The 17,760-nt window shown below is 42.1% G+C and overlaps 1 protein-coding gene across 1 annotated transcript; it reads left to right on the top strand.

The window, feature by feature from the left end:
* The first annotated feature begins 943 nt into the window (after nucleotides 1–943).
* LOC120564934 (antihemorrhagic factor cHLP-B-like) lies at nucleotides 944–8,642 on the top strand. Its single transcript, XM_039810202.1, has 8 exons — nucleotides 944–1,156; nucleotides 3,999–4,109; nucleotides 4,806–4,890; nucleotides 5,558–5,561; nucleotides 5,735–5,882; nucleotides 6,564–6,668; nucleotides 7,726–7,803; nucleotides 8,023–8,642. Exons 1-8 carry the CDS (start codon nucleotides 959–961, stop codon nucleotides 8,521–8,523), a joined length of 1,230 nt encoding a protein of 409 aa, XP_039666136.1. The 5' UTR covers nucleotides 944–958; the 3' UTR covers nucleotides 8,524–8,642.
* The last annotated feature ends 9,118 nt before the right edge of the window (nucleotides 8,643–17,760 follow it).

Raw genomic sequence — 17,760 nt, 5'->3', positions numbered from 1 at the left:
TCAACTTTACTCTGCAAACAAATGTGTATTGGGAGTTGCATCTGGAATTGCCTCCAGCCTGAAAATAAACAACAAGAACTTTGCTATTAAAATGTGAAAGTGAAAAACATGCATCTATTCTGAATAAAACCAAAGGATGCAGCCAATGGCCAAGTGTGACTTTGCTCAAGATGCAAAGGTGCTATACTGTCAGCTATTCCATCAATCAATAGATAATCTCTCTCAAGGATTGAAGACGACACAAGGGTTAATAAGATTTGATAATGAAGCTGCAACCTGAAGAAAACACTTTATCTCAAGATAGAGGTAATATTGTGATCCAGAGATATTATCTTATAATATAATATTTCTTAGTTCTTGAACTGTGACAAGCATAGTCTTTATTTTGCTTTATTTTGCAACTTTACATGTCAATATCTTACAGTCAAATTAGCATTCCTTTCCTTTCTTTTTTCATTCCTAGCAGACCTTTCTGTAAATGGTAATTGGATGGTTTATCTATCACTTCAACCTTATACCCCATTGACCAAGTCATTTCATTAACCTTAACATTAATTTTGTCATTTTAGTAATCAGTTTCACTAGTTTGCCAGCTGTCACAACCAATCAGCAGGAGAGAGCACACATCCTCCACAGCACCTCATTTTATCTCACCTGGAAAACACAGGAAGCTATGTGAGACTGCTGTTGATTGGCTACAGTTCTGCATTTAACCCCCCCAGCTTCCTCCAAGGAGCTGGGATTAAAGCCTTCACTGTGCATGTGGAAAATCAGATGGACTGCTCTGGTTAAAGTCTCTGTTTGTTCTTTACTCTGGCAGCTCTGCGGTTCTGTCCCCATGCTACGCCTCTTCAGTCTCTTATCACATTTATCCTTTATCTCTCCTCTTGTTTTGCACCCCCCCCCCACCCCTCGTCCTATAACCCTGTCCCCATCCTCTACCTCTCTATTCTGCACCATGAAGGGCTTTCACATCGTGGTGCTGCTGTCCTCGGCCGTGCTGCTGGTCAGCGCTGCTCCGGCTATGGAGCTGGTGACATGCAGCGAGGAGAGTGGAGCTGCGGCTGCACAGCTGGCTATGCATCGCATCAACGAGAACCATCGCCACGGCTACAAGTTCAGACTCCAAGAGATCCAAGGCAACAAAGTCGAAAAGGTATGGGAACCAGAAAAGAGCAGTGACTGAGCACTAGTTTCTCTGCTAATTAGTCCAACTGAGTATTTCCATTTTGGAAGACTTCATTCATACAAAATACAGCTCACAGGGAAATCTGTGTGTGTGAATGAAATCTGTGTGTGTGAATGATATGTACAATGTCAAATTAAATATAGTACAGTATGAATGTAGTATAATATATAATAAAAATAGTGTAATATATAGCAAATATATGGGTAATCATAAAACAGCAACCAGAAAACAAGTCATATGTCTGTGTTTGTCTTATTTAGTTTTGTACTGTTTGTCCCCTGTGTACATGCACAGCCTGGACTGCACGCTGAGACAAAGCAAAAGTTATTTCAGCAAATTTGAAATAAAGGTAAATTCTAAGGAATTCGAACAAACGTGTAGCAAAAGTGCCGTTAATCAGAGATAAAACCAGGTTCATCAGTGATGACAGACAAATATTTTGCCCTCACCTTTGTGTTTTAAGCAGGGCGTTTAGGCAGTTATCCTGCCATGCATACAAATTTTGATTTTCCCAAGTTGTAATTTTATCAACAGTTTACAGTTTTTTTCGATTGCTAAACGACAGTGGGCACAACTGGAGTCACATGTGCAAAACTCTAACTACAGTCTCCACAGCAGCAGTTCATGTGGACCAAACTCTAGTTCATTTTTCATTGCTTGAACACAGTTTTCAAAACTCTACACACTTATCCCATGCCTTTAACCACAACGTGCACAACACTGTAGATTTACAGCACTTTGTTCAAATGCTAACACACTGCTGTCAAAACTGTTAACCACACATTCAAAACAGAATAGATTTCAGTCTGGTGCCTATCAAACACTGCTGATTGCAATTTTAGCTGAAAGCCTAAGCAGGTGTCTTGTTTTAGACTAGTTAGTGAACATATATGGTATTTATACAGAGAAAGCTCAGAAAGTCTTTTTTTGTATACAAACGCCAAATAAGAATGAAACAATTCTACACTGTAACGTTTGAGAGAAACGGGTAAAAGAGCAAAGATACCAACATGTCCAGGTAAGATGTCTGAGGTTATGTACGCAGCTATAATAAAAAGTGAAAAACACTATATCTTTACAATAGTAAAACTGTGTTCTTACTGTTTTTCAGAAAGTAATGGAGGTGAAAGCAATAGAAACACCACATTACAGTAATTTGTATTTAGAGATGATGCAGACATCCAATGTGATGAAGAGAACTTGCCACATGATGTTGGAGAGAGGCAGGATTAGTCACACTATTCGTTGGTACTGTTATGTACCTTTAGTTTTTTCCCCCAGTAATTCCATAAATTACTAGAGACAACAAATTACAAGAAAACTGATGATTTTCATTCCTTCTTGTTTACCTTATGTAAAAATTGGTATGCTATACAATCTATATTTTTTCCTTAAATAAACTGTTGAGTAGTGTCAAGTCACTCAAATTGTTCAAACTGTAAAGATGAGAAAGTTTGTAATTTCTGTATTGGTGTTTGATCATAGTGTTTTTACCCTCAGTGTGTTCTGAGTGACAGTGTGTGTTATCTCAGTGAGGCCTGTGCATACTGTTTGAGACGTGTGTTAAGAGTTGTGTTGCTTTGAATGAGTTTTGTAGGTGATGTGAACTGTTTAGCTCAGGTGACTGGTGGTAGTGCAGACTGTAGTTTGAGTTTTGCACATGTGACTCCAGTTGTGCCCACTGTCGTTTAGCAATCGAAAAAAACTGTAAGAGGAGAGAATAATGCTCGTGTCCCGAGTTGACTCTTTGATTCGACACAAAGCAGCTTTATTAGTTAATACCTGTAACCATGATTTCCCACCAGGCGCGTCTGTGCTGCGTTCCGGTTTTGTTCCGTCCTCCACCACACACCATACCACCCCGGGAGCGTCTCAGAAGCGGAGCGTCTTGATGCCCGACTTGCAGATTATATTGTGTCTACAAGAACTTTACAGAACAATCAGGTCTTTATTAAGCTAGTATCTATCTTCCAGTCCAAGCACTCCTACAGTTAAACTCCATGCCTTCTCTTTTCTGGCGTTGTCTTCATAACGAAGATCTGTGATGTCGTATTACGTTGTCCACCTCCAAGACGAAGCTCTCATCGTCCGTGGTGTTGTAGAGGAGATGTACACGATATTTGTGTGTGTGTGTGTGTGGGGGGGGTTCTCTTATGGTAAATTGACTGGATATCGCCATCCCTATTTTAGACACCGCTACCTGCAGACGTCATGATCACGGTCAAAAAACGGTATTCTTCCTCTAGCACGCAACACACCTGGCCGCAGCAGCCTTCCTGTAGAAATGCAGTCCTGTTACAGGTGACTGCCACCCAGTGTACAAAAAGCATATTACATCTGAATAAACACAAGGCAATTGGACAGTTTATCTGTGTTTTTTGCCCCCAACGGTGCCTTCCAGGCAGCGCTGCCTGGAAGGCACCGTTGGGAGCAGAGGTGTATAGTCCAGGTGCCAGAAAGTAAAAATCCTGCCATGTTTTTGGATCTGCCTCTACATCTAGAACAGGTGTTTTCACTAACGAGCTCATCTACCTGGTAGAGGAGCTGGTTTAGTGATGGTTGGGACAGCTGCTGCACAGGATTTCTACTTTCTGGCACCTGGACTATACACCTCTGGTTGGGAGGCACTGCTTCCAGATGCCTCATTTTATTATCTGGTCTTAAATCTGGCAGAAGAACCATATGTTTACATGATTTCAGCTTTTCCTGACAGGATAGATGCTTGCAGCAGGGAGGTGTGGGGAAATTAAAACAGGCTAATCATAACGCCTCAATAAATGTGATTACGCTCTGACTCTGTTGTTTGCAGGCGGACGACGGCTGTAACCTTGAGCTGCAGTTGAACCTTCAGGAGACGGTGTGCCACGTCGTCAACCCCAAACACTTTGAGGACTGTCAGATCCGTGGAGAGGCTGAGCGGGTAAATGCTAAGCAAACGTTTGCTTAATCCATTTCTTTTATACAGTCAGAGCCCATTACTTAAGTTGTTATACGCTGCTGACATGATCAAACTGAGCTTTTATGAAGACAAAAGTGGATACAGATGTGAGGAATCAGCAGAGAGAATGGGGGGTCCACAGTTACGTGTTTTAGTTTAACTTACAGACATACAGTATAGTTAGCCTAAAACTGACATTGGATATTTGACTTGGTAAGAACATGCTTGCTGCAAATGTAACGTCGGACATAACATTAGATTAGTGTCAGGATCCCCCAGTCTCCCCATTGTCCCTGCTGATTCCTCACGTCTGTTTCCAATTTTGTCTTCATAAAAGCTCAGTTTTTTGGGTCAGCAGTTTATAAAAAAGTTCTGCAATACAAGTCAATGGAGAGCGGAGAGTTGTTTTTAGTGATGGCCAAATTAAGCTTTGTGAACCATTTTCTCTTTTTTCTGAGCCCACTAGATGGGGTTCTCTCTTCAACAAAGGGTTGAAAACACACTGAATTGCCATTCGTTTAATCTTTTTCTTTGAACAGAGAGCGCCGTCTAGTGAGCTCAGAAATAAAGGAAATGGTTTACGAAGCTTCATTTGACCATCACTCTCCTATCTTGTCTGTAATGGAGAAGAAGTGAGGTATCTACAGTGAAATGTTGTCTGTCTCTGTTTCTCTGTAGGCGGTGACGGCTAACTGCACCGTAAAGATGAGCGTTAAAAATAATGACGCCAATGTCACCAAGTATGAGTGTGACACGCGACAAGGTGGGCTTCTCTGTCATGTATCAGACTTTAATAACTTTTAAACCCTGGACCTTGGATGGGGTTTTTCTTTTTGTCACATCCAGTGTACCTTTTTATAATCATTCATTTCTACGATATCTGCACCTGGCATCTGTAGTATGGTTAAGGTTAGGCTATGGCATATGGTTACTGCTTTACTACTTTACTGATGGCCTGGGGAGGACTGCAGACAAAGTGTGATATGACTGCAGCAGAGGTCCTACCAAAGATCTGAGCACTGGGCTGACAGCTCCCTCCCAGCCAATTTAACTTGATAGAGCAACACCTCGGTCTAACAGAGATCTTCATCAGGCATGGTCAAAAATGTGGTTGAAGCAGCCAATGACATACTTGGATGTTTTGTTAGATGGAGGTTTTTAGAATCAATCTGATCTTTTTGTTGAGCTGACAACATGAGTCTATCAAACTAATATTTCCTCTACGGCCCGCCCTACTCCTGGAGGAAGAAAGCTTGTTTAAGATTTAAGATTTATTTATTTTGATTAGGACAATGCACATTAATCAACATTTCTGTAAATGCGCCAGTGTTAGCCAGTCGGATAATTTTCAACTGTAGTCCTAGCTGCATGCATGTCTTTATGTTTGCAGTGTCTTAAACCATATATGGCGGCTCTCATGTTCTGTACAGGGATGTCATGATTTAAAAAATGATCACTAAACTGGAAGCGTCACAGAGCAGGCTCTCTCATAACAAGAACTGTGTGTGTGTGTGTGTGTGTGTGTGTGTGTGTGTGTGTGTGTGTGTGTGTGTGTGTGTGTGTGTGTGTGTGTGTGTGTGTGTGTGTGTGTGTGTGTGTGTGTGTAGTAAAACCGACCTGGACGTTCCCGTGCTGGTCCCACTGAACAGCACTGAAGGTCTCAAGTCTATTAATGAAGCTGAGAGCAAGTTCAACCAGAACGCCACCAACCAGCACCACTACATCCTGAAGGAAGTGGGACGGATCAGACTTGGGGTAGAGGGAATCTCTCACACACACACACACACACACACACACACACACACACACACACACCACACACACACACACACACACACACACACACACACACTCTTCTGTTTTGTATAATTATATAACAGAGAGATGGGTTCTAGCAGTTTTTTTTAATCAAATCACAGTCATGGGCTGTGATTAACAGGAAGAGGTTGGGGTCAAACTTGATAAAATGATGAGTAAAAAAGAGAGAGTTCCCTGCGCTTCTGTAAACCACAACAATCCGGTGCAACCAGGGCAAGACAAGACAGTGTAGAGTAAAAAGATCGCCGGTGCAACACAGATGTATTCTTATTTTATAGTTTTTTGTTATTTTTAAAAAATGTTAAGGTGCATAGCAGTGACTAACGTTTACATAAGGTTACATCTTCATCAGAGCCCTTCGAACCTTACATCAAAACGTTAGTCACTGCTATGCACCTTAAAAAAACTAAAAAACAACTATAAATTAAGAACCAGCGATCTTTTTACTCTTGATAAAATGATTACTTTGCATAAAAAAAAATAACGCTTTATTTTTTTAGATTCAGCACATGCATTAATGCTTTGACAGCCCTAGTTTGTATATATGTTTGGGAATTAATGCTGCTCAGTAATGTCTGTAATCTCGCATCTCACCTTCTCTTTCTTGTCCTGGCTCAGTCTGGGAAGGACTACTATGCTGAGTTTGCCCTTGTGGAGACTCATTGTCCAATGGGAAGCAGAATCAATCCTGAGGCATGCAAACCCCTCTGCCCCGACAGAGCTGTAAGTACAACTCACACAAGCTTTGGAAAAATTCACAGCCACATTTTGACATCTTATGTACTGAATTTAAAGGTGCTCTAAGTGATGTGACGCGTTTTTTAGGTTCCAACATTTTTCGTCACATACAGCAAACATCTCCTCACTATCTGCTAGCTGCCTGTCCCATGAACACACTGTAAAAAAATGCGGTCTCTGTAGACAGCCCAGGCTCCACAAACACCAACAAAAACAAACTGCGCCAACCTGTCCCACGAACCATAACAGTGTTCCAGCCAATAACAGACAAGAAGGAGCTGGTTGAACCATCACTGCAGCAGCGTTAGCACGTAGGCTACTTCCACAACGCACGTTCACCACTCAACCAGCTGCTTCTCGTCGGTTATTGGCTGGAACACTGTTTGTTATGTTTCATGGGGCAGGTTTGCGCAGTTTGTTTTTGTTGGTGTTTGTGGAGCCTGGGCTGTCTTTGGTGTGTTCAGGGGACAGGCAGCTAAAGGATAGTGAGGAGATGTTTGCTGTATGTGACAAAAATGTTGTAGCCTAAAAAACGCATCACATCACTTAGAGCACCTTTAAAAGACACTATGGTAAGTTGAGTTTTACTTTCATGGTGAGATGTGATGAGTGAGCTCTGGTTGCCTTTGGTTGTCTTGGTCTTATAAAAGCTTCATTTATACTCATCTGGCCTCTGTAGATGGTGCACGAACTACGAGCATGCACGGAGATGTTTATCCTCAACGCATTGATCATTGCAGTATTCTCCAAAACACCAGGGGGCCTCAAAACAAAATAGTCTGTGAATAAGCAAGAAGTAGTAGAGAAGTAGAGAGCGGAGGTAAAGGAAGTACTATTCACAATTTCACAAATAAACATTGACAATCATGTTTTTTCTTACTTAACATTTATCATGTTCTTTATCGTTACAAAGTCTGACTGATCTGTACAGTAGTAGGAGTCCAGGATCAGAGCTAGGTAGTCCATTGTTTTGAAGGACAGGTAACAACATGACTGAGTGTGATGTTGAGTTCATCAGTTTCTCTCTCTCCTCTCTTCAAAGCATCATGCTTTCTGCAAGTCAACTTACTTCAGGCAAACCGGCCTCCAGTCAGTCGAGTGTGAATTCTATCCCCCATCGGTGAGTCCACATCCTAATCATATGTGTTCACGTAATCTACTTCATGCTGAGACTGATGTAGTTATCTTTCCTAAACTCCAGTTCTTGTTTTGGAATGCCTTGCTATACTTTACATTGTTCATTAGTCCTGTACCCATATGTTTAGAAATGTGCAGTTATATACAGATATAATATGAAGAAATACACTTCAACTAACTCTGTTGTCTCTGTTCTGAACAGAACACGACTGCCCTTGGCCCTGGTGAGCAAGAGCCCGTATGCAGGCATTATCCTCCCCATGCAGGCGGTGGCAGACATCACTTTGGTCCCCATGCTGGCGATGGCCATGGTGGCCGCCATCATGACAGCGATGGCCGTGGTGGCCGCCATCATGACAGCGATGGCCAACGTGGCCGCCATCATGACAGCGATGGCCGCCATCATGACAGCGATGGCCAACGTGGCCGCCATCATGACAACAATGGCCAACGTGGCCGCCATCATGACAGCGATGGCCAACGTGGCCGCCATCATGACAGCGATGGCCACCGTGGCCGCCATCATTCCGGCGATGGCCATCCTGACCAAGAAAAGCAGCATCATAGGCCCCCATTCGGTTCCAAACACCAATTCCATGCCTGGCATCGCTTCCATCGCTGCCATGGATCGGACCCAGCTCTCCACCACATTTGCCCCTGGCCTCGTACTTGGCGCCGCCCCAGCCCCAGAGACGAGGACTGAGATACACCACACAACGCTTAAGCAACCATAACTGTTTGAAAAGTTCTGTAACAGTCTCTAAAGTATACGAGAAATAGAACATATTACTAAACATGTCAAATAAACAGTCATGGTGTAAATTTCTGTGATGAAACTTCTTTCATTGACCTGCCTTGTGCAGACATCACGGCTCAGAATGGCTTGAATTTGATCAGCTCATACATAAAGCTTTCATAATATATTTTTTTAAAGCAGCATTTGTGTACAGTAAGTTCTCTTTTAAGGTAAAGTCCACACTAAACCATGTACGATGAACATTAAAACCAGCTAGTTTGACACTAAAGCTGTAACAATGTTTGGTTGCACCACAGAGACGTGAGATGCATCTTAGTTACAGTGGCGTAAAGTCAACTAAGGGACTGTTCATTATTTATTTAAGGGGTCACCAGAGGAGTTTTGGGATCTTTCATCAAAATAGACTTGACCCTCCCTTCACCAGCAATACATTTTCTATGACCCTCCAAAATGATTGGGAAAAGAGGCACAACCCTCCCTAATATTTTACTGATGCCTTATGTATTGGTTTGCACTTGGCAAAAATGCCCATTGTCTTTTTACAGCCATGACATAAATGACTTAACCTCTGCTTTCTCATCTTACACATCACACGCCACTGTTATGGTGGCCATTTCAGTAGATTTACTCACTAACATTGTTATGGAAACACAATAAGCATGGAATCTCTTATGCACACTTCCTTCATTACTGCATTACTTCAAATACTAAGTTACTCCTCTAGTAAACTAGTATTCACATGAAATAAAACAATAAAACACTGAGACCATTCAACAAAGCACACTGGGTAATAACAAATTCAAAACATGAACTGGTTGCTATATATGGACTCGCACTAGGCTTCCTCAGTCATTGTATATTTTAGCATAAAGGTAAAGCTGTCGAAGCTGAACATTATCCAAAACTCCATTTCTCAGACAAGCGTCAATTTGGGAGCTTGCATGTGGACCTTCCCTTCAACAAATTATAAAAAGACATGGCCCTCCCCTATTTTCCTCCGATGGTCCATTCCATAAATACCGAACGGTCCCTAACCAGAATATTGTCAGGAATCCAATCCGTAAAAAGCACAATTCTTGATGCAGTGTTTATTATTATCATCATCATTATATTAATTGCTACAAGGCTAAAGCTAAGCTGCGCTCATATAACAAAGACATATAGCTACTAAAGGCTAACCTAGCTCATTAATGGTAAGTGGCGGCTGCTGGTTTTTCAAAGAAGGGAAGCGCATTTTCGGCTTACATCATAAAATTTGTTCATTTATTATAATAATATTATACAGTATATATAATAATATATTATATAATAATAATAATAATAATAATAAAATATAATAATATATTATTATATAATAATAATAATAGTTAGGAGATTGAATTTTGGCCATCTAGGTATTTTGGAGTCAGAATTGAACATGTTTGTACGACAGGATGGAGCTGGGGTGGCCAAGCCACTGTTGCGTTTGGTTTCAATGGAGCTGCGCTAAGCTAAATGCTAAAAGGGAAAGTTGCTTATTTTCAACCCTTCTGAAGCGAGTCATCCAGCAGAGATTTACCGGCGGATAAACGCAGACCTCCGGGTACTGGAGACATTCATCAGCATGTACAGCAGAAGAGAAAATCTGTAAACTTTCCCTTAAGTTACCAGGTAACCCTAGCGGTAGCTAGCTAGCTTGGTTGGAAGAACAAGACACACAGTGAGAGGGTCAAAGTTTAAAATGAAAAAATAGACAGAATCAGAAAGAACAGTGTGTGTCCAGCAGTGTTGGGAGTAACGCGTTACAAAAGTAATGTTAATTTGCTGTAACACAGTAATATAACACATTACTAATTACATTTTGGTAATATTATACTCATTACAAACCCAGTAAGGCAAGTTACAACACATTTTAACGCAACATTTAATGGTGTATTGTTTTGAGAGGCAGTTAGATTTTTAAGTGGCATGTGGCATGTGCCAGTGGCATGTACTTCCGGTACTTCCGTATGCCAATTGCAATTGTGTATGAATTGACGCCGTAGCGAGTAGTATGAAAGGGCGAAAATCCAAATAGGTACATTGGTCAGGGTGGAGGATGGGTAAAACACAGGACTTTCACCCAGGAGAGCGGGGATTGAGTCCTGCGTTTGACTTTGTGTCCTGCGATTGATATTTCTTTTTCACGTTGTTGTTCTACAAAGGGAGGGAAAAAGAACGATAAAGAATTCTCAAAGAAGGCTTGCTTGCCCAGGACCAGGCCAGCCCAGCAGCGTCTTTCTCCCATCGCGTCCCGCTGTCTCTCCTACCTACACCGGCCCCGCACCCTGTCCCTTCTCCCCTTTCTACCTGCCTGCGCACTGCGCTAATACACATGAGGAGAGAGGGGAGGGGCTGCTCCTCTGCTCCTCATTCACACAACAGAAGAGAGAGGTGACACAGGAGAGAAATACCTTGCATGGTCGCTGGACAATACTGGCGACTTTTTTTTACAGAAAGTTGCTGTCTTTTCTACAGAAAGTCGCCAGATTTGTCGCTAGTCGCCTGTGAAAAAAAGTCGCTAAGGGCAGGCATGGGGGACTCGAGTCACATGACTTGACTCGAGTTAGACTCGAGTCGCAAATTTTAGGACTTGAGACTTGCTTGATAAATATTCATAAAAGACTCAACTTGACTTTGACTTGATATTCATGACTTGAGACTTGACTTAGACTTGAGTCAAATGACTTGAAATGACTTGATTTTCTGTTTAATAAACATGTATTTTTCCCCTCTGATGTTGAGGAGGAGGAGGAGTAAAATCGTATAATTCTTTACGATTTTAGTGCTGTCGCATGCGCGGGATCCATTGATATGATGACGCGGCACGCGGCGGCAGACCTGCAGTAAACGAGACTGGCTACGGCTAGGAACTTAACGTCATGGATCCCTCTGCACCGAAAATAATAAAGTTTGGCTATAAGGATTACACATCTGACCAGGCAAAGAAGAAACGAACAGCAGTTTGCAAGGTCTGCACTACAAAAATGCCCGACGTCAACCACCACGTCGAATTTCATCAAACACTTCAAATTGGGAGAGATTAAGGTTCCAGTCCCCATATTCAGCTGAACCACTAGTTGGACGTTTGTGATGGACAGAACTCCCTTCAGTTTTGGGCCATGAATAAGCACACCCTCCCCTCTTTGTTCAAGGTGGTGGTAAGCGCGAATAAAATTTGGCACACACAACACAAACTGCACTCTCTCTCTCTCTCTCTCTCTCTCTCTCTCTCACACACACACACACACACACACACACACACACACACACACACACACTCACATATGTAAGTATGTGAATAAAGCTAGGCACATATACACACAGTGACTCACAAATACACTGACAAATATTATCATACTATCCATTCCATGTGATAAATTAAATACACTCAGTCAATCTCTCCAAATTACGCAAAGGTGGTGGGATTCAGCTACTCTTAAAGAATATGTTTTATTTTTCTTTAAGAGAAGGAAAGGTTAAAGGATGTGTTTCTGTCCCATAAAAGTGAGGCATGTTTGAAGAATATTATTTGACTTAGAAACCATACTTGAATTGTCTGAATGAATTTCATGATTTGATGTCATGTTTGAGGCATATTGAACAAATGTGTATGTTGATTTATTGTTGGCCTAATATCAGTTTTAGGCTGTGCTTTTTTATCTGTATAAATGTAAACTGTTCAGATGTATGTGGCTTGGACGCAATGTCTTTTGAATAAAAAAAACAGTAGATGTAAATAAATACAAAAATCCAGTTATAACCATTGTTTTAAAAATGGAAACTTTTGTATGACTTGACTTGTGACTTGCTTGACCAAAGCTATGACTTGACTTGATTGTCAAAAAAATGACTTGGACTTGCTTGTGACTTGAAGGTTAAGACTTGAGACTTGCTTGTGACTTGCCCAGGTGTGACTTACTCCCATCTCTGGCTAAGGGGATCTGAATAGTCGCTAAATCTAGCGACAAAGTCGCTGAGTTGGCGACAATGAGCAAGAGTACACAAGACAACTTCCGTGTAGACTACTTCAAAATAAAAGCACTTCCTGTGACGGTTCGCAGTAAAACTAAATTACTGTTAAATAAGGTTGTGTACCTTTTCACATATCAGCTGTAAATCAAGTACTGTAAATAATGTAAATAGTGAGTTTTAATCACACTATAACTGACCATTTCCTTTAGAGTGTTTTAAACTAAACAACATGAATTTCTTCTTCAAGTGCTATTAACAAACATTTTACAATACAATGTAAGGTACTTTTAATTGAGTATTTTCATTCTCTCCTGCTTGCCTATTGTACGTTTTACTTATCTAATTTTATAGCTTTAGTTACTTTGTCTATTCATATTACTTATACACAATATTATGAATAATGTATGATGTATTAAAGTGGATAAAGAGGAGACTTTATTGATCCGGTGGTGAAATTCACAAGCTAGCTGCCTAATCAAACTTCCGCTGTTATTTTGGTGAAAGTAACTCAAAAGTAATGCAAAAGTAGTGTAACGCATTTCAGAGAGAGTAATATTGTAATATAACTAATTAATCTCAAATGACAGTAACTAGTAATCTATAATGTATTATATTTTGGAAGTAACTTGCCCAACACTGGTGTCCGGGGTGAGAGGGATCGGCTACAATCTTTCCTGCCCGCCTCAGCATCCTGTAGGCGTACAGGACGCAAACTCAAATATTTAACAAAATGGACCTTGATAAGGCAGCCGCCAAAATCAACATCAAAGTCTAACAGCTACATTCAACCCTCCAGCACTCTAAAGACAACGTTTTAAAAGTCTGCTCAGAGTTCCTGCCTGTCTCAATACAAATATAATAGAAAGTGTGACTGGCTGGCAGTGTGCCGCTGCTGCTGCTCTCTGTTCTCTGTTGACATGTGCTTAATCTGTAATCCCTTACCCAGAAAAACTAACCAGGGTTTCCTGCTTACATGGACATTTCAAAAAACAAATAACTGATAAGATTACTAAAGTATATGTGCATGTGCCCCCACTGTGTGGGTTAGAGCAGTGGTTCTCAAACTTTTTTCAATAATGTACCCCATTTGAATTGTTTCTTTAAGCAAAGTACCCCCTGACCATAAAGAGGAAGAGTACAGCACTGCCCGCGATAGATTTACTAAACAACAGCCCAGATGAGAAAAGGAGACAAAATCTGTAAAAAAGGCAAAACCTTGGAAAAAGATGGTAGAAAGAAGAAGGGAGTAAGGCAAGAATAGGTCGATAATAGTATCAAAAACTTCAAAAACAGTTACATAACTTCGAAAAAAGCGAGAAACTTGTAAAAAGTAAGACAGCAGAAGGAAGGAAAGATAGAATAGGTCCAAAGAAGGTGACACAAATGTCACATACTGGTAGGAAACAATCTTCTGCACAACAGCCTTGTAACTATTAAACATTTTGTTAAATATCTCACGTACCCCCTGCAGTCCTCCAAAGTACCCCCATTTGAGAAACACTGGGTTAGAGTGTGTTTGTGAAGTGTGAACACACTGGCTACATGCCATCTACTTGATTAGAGTCAACTAGGCAGTCCTATAGACCTGGACCCATATCTCAGGCTCCTGTGCTGCTCCATCGCTGTGTGAATATGAGTGATGGTTATCTGACGAGCAGGTTGCACCGTGTATGGCAGCCTCGGCCTCCAGTGTGTGAATGGTGCCTGTACGTCTCTGAGTAGTCGTTAAGACTAGAAAAGCGCTATGCAGTCCATTAACAATACTTTTGAACCAGAGTACCCCTTTCTGACAAGGCATTTATATAATTATGTATTTTGTGGACAGTAAACAGTAAATTCTTTTGAGAGTGAGAGGGCTGAAATACTCAACACAATCATGTGTAGATGTGTCCAAGCTTATTTCCCTCTCATCTTTAAACAAAATGGCCAATTTTCTTAACCAGATCCTCCCAGATGATTCCTGCCAAAGTCAGTTAGAGCTCCTCTGATTGGATTGAGAGTAAAAATGTCTCAAAAGCACTGCATCCTATACCATGATAGTGTCAATTACTGAATGAACAGATACCTACACCTGAACTATGGTTACCTAACACATACAATTTCAGTCATACATCATTTACAAATGCATGAGTGAACAACACATGATATATAGTTCATATATTAATATAGAAGAGAAGCTGCAGGGTGTGAACTACGGGAGCTCAGCTCCCCTTAATAAGACTTGGGCTCCCCTGAAAATGTGATTTGGGAAATTTTGGGGGGGATCTCTAAAAATGTTAACAGTGTGTCATTTTGATGTGCAATTTCAGTTTTGTGTAATGTGATCATCATGGATTATAATGTGTAAAATTGCAAAAATATCATTCATTCATGCATGACGGCGATTTAAACCTAATTCACTTCAATAAAGATAACTATACATGCTATTATTTTCATGAGCATCAAGGCGTGGCGGCGCTGCGGTGCAAATTCAACTCACGTTTAGTTGTTAACTCAAAGATTTGTAAAAAAAATATAAACACTGGAGGCCACTAACTTCTGCAGTTAGCATCATATAGCCATGGCAAAAAGAAAACAAGGCAGTTTAATTAATTTTGGTTTTACTAAGAAATTGTAGCCTGGCTGCCACCAGACCCACTCTCAGTTGTAACTGAGAGTGGGTCTGGGGAAGGTTCATTCACAGCCCATCACCAACGGACGCCTCTCAAATGCCTCTGGGCGCATTGAATAGTCCAACCAATCAGACCAACGATCTGGGTGACGCTGCGCTTTGGTAGCCATCATGTTGAATGTAAACAAAAAGCTGCTCGTCGTCGCGTAAAGCCCGCCTCAACGGTTGTGATTGGTGTAAAGCCCGCCTCAGCGGTTGTGATTGGTGCCTCGATTTTGGGGACATTGTAAATGTCTCAGCAGGAAACCGATGGAATGCCTTCTCCAGGGGCCTCATTTATAAAACTTTGCGTAGATTCTATTCTGAAAGATTTCGTGCGCAAAAAGGTCAGAATTTTCGTACGCAAAAACAATATTCTGATTTATAAAACCTTGCGGCGCACACCGGTATGCACTCTTCTCGTTATAAATTACGGACTTGCGCTATACAGTATGCGGTCGGTACACGAGCCTCACGCTCCTCCAAAGGTCTTCCCATATTTGTCCTAATAAGGTCCATGTTAATCAATCAATGAATATTCCAGCCTTGAAAGGAGCCCTTGATCACCAATCACGAACCCGGAAAAATGGGGGAAAAACACGATTCAGTGATTGTGAGATCGATGTGCTCCTAACAGAGGTAGAACATCCAAACTAAATCCTGTTTGGAAGCCGTAACCCGTGTGTACTGTTCATATTGTTACACAGCCTTACTACTTAACAGCTCAATTACCAATGATATACATCATTTATGGTTCATATTTGCATTATTTACCCCTGTGAGATCACATTTATGATCATATGATCATTTTCGTTTTTGTGAGAAAGGAAATTCAATTATTAAAAAAGTAAAAAATAGAAACAAGATTTTGGATCATTATTGGCGCAAAACAGGTGAAAGTGCTTGAAATGTGACAATTTGGTTACTTGTATGGTAACTGTGTGGGAATAGCAGGTGCAGAAAGACAACATTCACACACAGACACCTACAATCAGACAACCAACCACATAAAGACGCGACCACACAAAAAACACACACACACACACACACACACACACACACACACACACACACACACACCACACACACACACACACACCGCATTTCCGGGAGATGGCAGGGGACCCTGGCAGCGGTGTGTTTTGCGTGGGAGAGTTTGCACGGTGTGGGAGGGTCCCCTGCCTCTCCCCTCGTTGCTGGCAGCCCTCGGCGGGCCGCGACCGGCTCTGGGTCGGTTTAGCAAGAACGGGATTGTTGGGTTCAGGAAAACAAAAACTGGGTTAGGTTCGGAAAACGGGCATACCATCTGAGTTCACTAAAACGCAGTCTACAAAACCTTGGGAGCATTACGCACGATCACACGTGTGGTCAAAAGGTTGCGGAAAACTGGGAACATTTTTACGCATGGAAATTCTTTATAAATCCCGACTATTGCGAGGAATGTTGCGACGACAAATTTCACCGTGCTTCACGCAACTTTTTCTTGCGTAACAGATTTTATAAATGAGGCCCCAGGTAGGGAATGAGTCCTTACCCCAAGTGAAGGAGTTCAAGTACCTTGGGGTTTTGTTCGCGAGTGAGGGGACAATGGAGCGGGAGATTGGTCGGAGAATCGGCGCAGCGGGTGCGGTATTACATTCAATCTATCGCACCGTTGTGACGAAAAGAGAGCTGAGCCAGAAGGCAAAGCTCTCGATCTACCGGTCAGTTTTTGTTCCTACCCTCACCTATGGTCATGAAGGCTGGGTCATGACCGAAAGAACGAGATCAAGGGTACAAGCGGCCGAAATGGGTTTCCCCAGGAGGGTGGCTGGCGTCTCCCTTAGAGATAGGGTGAGAAGCTCAGTCATCCGTGAGGAGCTTTTAGAGCCGCTGCTCCTTTGCGTCCGAAGGAGCCAGTTGAGGTGGTTCGGGCATCTGGTAAGGATGCCCCTGGGCCTCCCGAGGGGGTGTTCCAGGGCATCGCCCAGCTGGGAGGAGGCCTCGGGGAAGACCCAGGACTAGGTGGAGGGATTATATCTCCAACCTGGCCTGGGAACGCCTCAGGATCCCCCAGTCGGAGCTGGTTAATGTTGCTCGGGAAAGGGAAGTTTGGGGTCCCCTGCTGGAGCTGCTCCCCCCGCGACCCGACACCGGATAAGCGGACGAAGATGGATGGATGGATGTAAATGGGTTTCAAAGGGCTCTTCGCCAGACTGACTTGCAGAGCAAATCTCAAATTTTCTGGAAGGTCGTCAGGGTTTACCCAGGCTAAAGAAATTGTGTAGTGATGACGTTAATAGCACGACCGATTCACCTGCTTCAAGCCCTGTTGGCACACCTCCTGCCGGGGTGACAACGCACCCACAAATAGTCTATAAACAAAGCATCAGGCTGTCTTTGAGATTTCACATGAACAACGGTTAAAGTTACTCAGGCTACTGAAGAATACCATAATTCCTCCGTTCAATTAGGCCTAAGCAACGCACCCAAAGCTTCCATCCTTAACCGTTTTGCCAGCAGCACGTTAGCATTTGAACATGTGTGTCCACAGTGTGTGC

Source organism: Perca fluviatilis, chromosome 9 (genome assembly GCF_010015445.1).
Source record: "Perca fluviatilis chromosome 9, GENO_Pfluv_1.0, whole genome shotgun sequence".
In the NCBI taxonomy this organism is placed as follows: Eukaryota; Metazoa; Chordata; class Actinopteri; order Perciformes; family Percidae; genus Perca; species Perca fluviatilis.
This window is presented reverse-complemented; position numbering and strand designations above follow the sequence as displayed.